Source organism: Brienomyrus brachyistius, chromosome 7, assembly GCF_023856365.1.
Source record: "Brienomyrus brachyistius isolate T26 chromosome 7, BBRACH_0.4, whole genome shotgun sequence".
Classification (NCBI taxonomy): Eukaryota; Metazoa; Chordata; class Actinopteri; order Osteoglossiformes; family Mormyridae; genus Brienomyrus; species Brienomyrus brachyistius.
In genome coordinates this window covers 10299288-10305287 of record NC_064539.1, presented here as the reverse complement: position 1 = coordinate 10305287, position 6000 = coordinate 10299288, and the positions used below count along the sequence as shown (strand labels likewise).

At 38.0% G+C, this 6000-nt stretch overlaps 1 protein-coding gene across 3 annotated transcripts in view; it reads right to left on the bottom strand.

Annotated features, from left to right (window-relative positions):
- Window positions 1–248: 248 nt before the first annotated feature.
- Window positions 249–6000, bottom strand: part of csgalnact1a (chondroitin sulfate N-acetylgalactosaminyltransferase 1a) — a 45578-nt gene continuing 39826 nt past the window's right edge. For all 3 annotated transcript variants that reach the window (XM_049018829.1, XM_049018827.1, XM_049018830.1), the window contains exons 5-8: window positions 4756–4934; window positions 4298–4392; window positions 3949–4030; window positions 249–2481 (exon numbers count right to left, since the gene is read on the bottom strand). In XM_049018829.1, the coding sequence (XP_048874786.1) occupies window positions 2192–2481; window positions 3949–4030; window positions 4298–4392; window positions 4756–4934 (646 nt within the window). In that variant the 3' untranslated portion in view covers window positions 249–2191. The remainder of the gene's footprint in view (window positions 2482–3948; window positions 4031–4297; window positions 4393–4755; window positions 4935–6000) is intronic.

Genomic DNA, 6000 nt, shown 5'->3' with positions numbered 1-6000 from the left:
ATCCCACACTTTATAACTGTAACTGTACTTCAGTTCAATTCAAAACAATTTCCCTTACATTTTATTTTCAACAGCCATCTTGAGCACTTATAGTTTTAATATAACTTATTTCCGATTGTTTTATAATTTAATTGTACATGCCATTTCTCAGTTTTGTCGGTCATTTCTGATATTATGAAGTAAAACATTTGAGTGACCAATAGCAAAAACATTCTTCCAAAATATAAAAACAACAGTAAATGGTCATATTTCAGCACATTACTTTAATATATATTTAATAATAAAAAAATGTCAGGTTATTGTGATTTTTAAGCTTAATACTATACTCATTTCAGTTAATATAATCAAAATAAATAAAAATAAAATTGCAAATCTGAAAAAAATATAGGGATTAATGCCACAACTGGTGCATCCAAGATTTTGGAAAAGTCGTGTTTAACAGCATTACAAATGGTCTATGATTATCTTATGAAAGCACGGAACGTGAACTTATTTGTGACAGTTGACTTCACAGCAATGAGGAATGGAACGGCAACTGATGACCAATTGCTATCCATTACTCAAATGGCATTTCAAACGAAAAACAATACAGCTCACAGAAGCGGGCAGCCAAAAACAGCGAATAAATAACAAACCTGACACATGAAACATTAAAGACTCCAACTCAAAATGAACTACAAGTGAACACAAACCTAATGGAACAGACTTGCTAAGATTATGTCATTTCATGTATATTTATGAATTTCAAATATGTCTTTTCAAAGAAGAAAAGGGTCTGTTTTTTTTCCAATAAAGAGATAAATATGCTGTAGCCTCACCTGCCCAGCCATTTATATATGTAATCTAATCTTTACTTAAAAAATAGTATGTCTGAAAAATGTAGATTCTTTTTGGCCTCTTACACATAATATCCATTAATATTCACATCAGTCACTTCTGAAAGCTGGAACTTTCAAGTGGGACTTCGCCCGCAGTTAATTACTGCAAAATTATTAAGGAAAAACATATCAAGGACGAGGCTCAGAGCAACTTTCCAACTAAAATAATTCCAGTTGCTTGATTTTTTTGTACATTCATCATGAAAATACACAAAGGTGTAAAGAATATTTGCAATACAAAAAACTTCGTAGAAAACATAGAAAAATACTGTCCTTAAGGATTTATGTCTTATGGTCACACTTATGGAAGGTTCCAAATAGCCACTCTCATCCATTGCGATTGCTGCAGCCATCGTGTGTTTGAGTAAGCAGCACACTGCAGTCATGCCAAAGCAGGAGTGCTGGACAGACATGGATATCCTGGCCGATTGGGGCCCAGCATTTTACAGGGGCCCTGAAATATGTAAAACTGTAAGTGAAATTGGGGGAGGGCCCAAGGTGACGTTCTGGCAGGAAGTCCAACATTTCTGGCAAGGACCCTGTACCAAAAATCTCAGGAACAGCTCAAATGACCAGCGATAAATCAGTCAGTACATCAACCGCTTTTCTGGAAGATACGTATAGGATGTTGACATTTCGTTTGACGGAAATATAAACAAAGAAGAATATTAGAATTATAAAAAGCATATATCTGAAGGAGCCAAAAAGACAATTTAATTCCATTTGACTTTATGAGGACCCCCATTAACCATTAAGGAAAGCCGCAATATCCAGGCAATGCAGTGAATGAAAAATGATCCTAGTGAGATATCCCTCGGTTCATAATGGCATTTGGGTAAAAAGACGACGTGGATTGTTGTGCTAATTGCTTCTTGGCAAACTGCATATGTAACACCCTCCACTGTGAAGGGAATATAAACTGCATACAATTATCAATAAATAGGACAAACTAGCAAGAAATTATGAATGGAAGAGAGATGATTGGGATCCCTGATAATTTGTGCCTTGAAAGTCAACTTAAAATAACGGCTTTAACTCCGAGGCTTCATATCAGCATAGGAAGTTATTATCTTCAGCCATCTGTCAAGTCAGCCATCAGGCATCTTCTAAAATTTAATAAAGCTGCAGTCTCATAATTGAAAGATCCATGGCAAGAACAAGGGCTGGGATAAAAAAATGAGAATCTCTGCCTGCTCCTCCATTTCACCTGCCCTCTTCTGCCTGCTCCACCATTTCACCAGCCCTCTTCTGCCTGCTCCACCATTTCACCTGCCCTCTTCTGCCGCTCCTTGGTGCCCATGCGCCCTGGCCTGTCACGGCTTCTTGCCGGCAGCTCTGTGCTTCTGCTTGCGCAGGTGAGCCTCGATCTCGTGGCGGAAGAACAGCATGCCCAGCTGGCTGTGGGAGGCCTCGTTCATGGCCTTCGACTGCATGCACATCTTGTACTGCTCGGGCGGCAGCTCGTCTTCGCAGCGCTTCTCGTGCCACAGGTGGAAGAGGCTGCGTGAGGGGGCACGCACCACCAGCAGGTTACTGTGCAGGTACTTCCTGTACAGGTGCACGTCCTCGCCACCCCAGCCCTTGATATCCACGTCAAAACCACCTGTCAAGAGAAAAGACACAGGCAACATTGATAGGCCTGCTGAGATAAGAGAGGCATGCCTCACGCGTCTTTTGGGATGCTGAACGGATCCATGCCATACAGTGACAGAAAGGCATTATGGGAATTTGATTGGCATTTTGGGACTTCAAATGAGGTAAAATTAATAAAAAAGAAGACAGAGAACAAAAAGCAAAGAACGACGCATGGCTGATAATAATGATAATACATGAATGAAGAGGTTATCACTTGACCTCGTCTTCAGACTCAGGTTTCATAAATATAGACTAAAAAAATATTTAAAAACAGTGAAATGTCTCCATACATTTAATGAGACATAATCTTCTCCAAATATTTATTTAATGAGACAACGATTGCAGATGTTTACAAATCTTCTTTACTGAGTTTCAATTAAGAGTGAGAAAGCAGCATGGTGTTCTGTGTAGAATTAATCTGTGTGTGAGTTGCTAATTCATAGTGCTAAAAAAAAGCTCAGGGCAAAATAATTATATTCAGAAAAATGAAAGTAAGCGTACTTTACAAGCATATCTTGGGTTAAGAATGTCTGACTTATAAACAACTTGTACTTATGAACAGACAGCCAGAAAGCCTATTATATTAAAAATTCAAATTAAATACAATGGTTTGTAATAATGGAGACATGCACTACTTTGTGAAAATATCGTGTGACTTCAGGGGTTTGTCAGCTCGAGTTACTTTTATTATTAATGTATGCAGCCTCTCCCCAGGTTACGATGAGGTTATGTTCTGACTAACCTATCCTAACATCAAAATATCTTAATGTGTGTTAATACTGCACACCTAAGAAACAGCATAGCCTAGCCTACCTTAAACATGCTTAAAACACTTACATTAGCCTACAGTAGGGCAGAATCATCAATGCAAAGCCTAATTTGTGAAAAGTCTCGAATATCTCATGTAAGTTATTGAATAAGGTACTAAAAATGAAAAACATTTACGCATCATAAATGTCATAACTGGGAACATCGTAAGCAGGGAAACGTCAGTAATTATCTGTATTTTTATTGTTCCGACCTACAAATAAAACTCAAAGACAGACTTAAGGAATGGATATATGGGGACTGCCTGTAATTCTATTTGTATGTTTATGTGTCTTTACTGTTTTATTTGTTATTTCATTTATTCTTATCTGCAAGGCAGAGACCATCTGTTTACGTGCTTCACCTGCAATCATTTATAGCTGTATTATTGGGAATCATAATGAACAGAGGAAGACCATGGAACTCTTCCCAAATGAAGTTAGTGAGTATTAGTGCACGATTTTCAAATCTGGTAGGTGGTCATATATACCCCCAAGCAGCTACATTATGTATTTGGTTTTGTGCCGGGAACCATAGTCACATGGATCCACCTTCGAATGTCATAATGAGGTGAAGACAGGAAGGGGGCAGGATTTCAAGAGCAGATGACGCAAATCAATATACTGACCTATATTGATGAAATCTGACCTATACTGGCAAGTCATTCCGAATCCGAAATCTCTCCAGAATCCGGTGTCCTTTTTTATTACCTGATAAAATAAAGATAAAAACCCCGTGACAGCGATTACGATAAACGGCTTGAAGATGGATGGATAAACAAAGATTAAAATATACCAAGAGTCACAGTGCAGAATTTAAAAAATGTACTGTCTAGGAATACAGATGATTTTTTCATAAAGGGCTGAAATGAATTTACATACGAAGGGGAGCCCTTTGGATAAACGCCTTTTATTGACAGACCGCTACACCAATATATAAGCATTATCTAAAATCAACAATGTGAAGTTATACATTACCAGCTGTTGTTCTATAGGTGGAACATTATCATGATGCCCATAAATGAGTCCTGGATTGTACTGGCTGAATAGAATTGGATAGAAAACCTTTTTCCCTGAGAACAGGGGAGAGAAGATCAAACATCAAACATTTTAACATCAAATCCTAACTGAGTAGCTGCCACAGACTTGACAGACAGTATTTTGCAATATTCTGAATGAAATGACTATCTGAGATTAACTGACTAAACAGCCTACATCCATTTAATACAGGGGTGGGCAATCTTACCCGCAAAGGGCCGCTGTGTGTGCAGGTTTTCACTGCAACTCCCTAATTAGCTCACTAATTAGAGGACTGATTGGCTGAAGAGTCCTCACACCTGCATACACACCGGCCCTTTGCGGAAAAGATTGCCCACCCCTGATTTAATATGATTTTTTTTTTTACATCAGGATGACTGAGTGACTATGACCCTCACCGGGTTGCGCGTTCAGCCTACAGGAATTGAGGAAGTCTGACGTGAAATAAATGTCCACATCACAGAAGAACAGGAGGATGTTATTCCCCTTCCATGCCCGAGCGCCAACATCCAAGCCACGTCCTCGAGAAAACTCCTCATTCAGCTGGATCAGCGTGAAGTTCCTGAAATTGATCTCCCTGTTTAGGACAGAAAGCATTTTATCTATCTGTCCTTTCAAATTACATTATTAAAATGTTACATAACATTTCTGATGTTTCAACTGGTTAATATTTCAGGCAAATGATCCTATTATAATTAGAATTGTATTTTATGCACTTTGATAAACAAGACAAAGAAAGATCTCAAAATAAAAAACTGTAAGTTACATTTACATTTAGAACAGTTACAAAGTGAATAACTGGCTGTATTGATACTACCATGTGAAAATATAAAACAGCACCTAGGAATAGCAAAAATAAAAATGCATTCATACACTCAGCATTTTCACTGCAATTATTTCTTTCCATGGCAAAATGGTGCTTTGAGCTATTAATATCTTGTTTTATTATTTTTGTAATTTTTTTTTTTTTGGTAATCTTCCTATTATCTGGTCTCCTGAGCTGCAACGCTTCATAATGATTAGGTGTATTGCAGAATCGGCAATCTCTGTTCGTCATCATGTATGCCTGCATTGCAGCACTGGAGGAATATCAAAGTACTGAGTTATAAGCGTGCAAAGGACAGCGAAACTGAGAGGCTTCCTTTTGTACAAGAGAGACATTAACGGAGCAGCACTGACAGGTAACTTTAATCTCTCCTCCAAAATGAGTTAAACTAATGAGTCCAAATTACTTAAATAGACACATGATGCGGAGAGAAAGGACATCCGGGCATTGGAATCTGGAGATGGCAGAGTGGAGATATTTCAGCCATTCGGTAATATCATTCATTCATCATTTGCAAATTGTGAAATTATTCTGATGAGCGGTTAACCATCAGCATGTCAAAGACTCACTCATATTCATGGTATATAGAACAAATAAATTCATCACCTAGCCTTACTGACTGAGTAAGCTGCAATATATAGTGTGAGTGTAACTTTAATGTGGAGTCATTTCTCATGGGTGGTGTCGGTGTCCGTTGGACCAATGAACAGCACTCAATGCACACACAATAAATCAAGTTACATACATCCTTCACGTTCCAACATGGAAAATTCACTTAAGAAAAAGGAATCAATTAAAAAAATTTAATCTTTTGCCC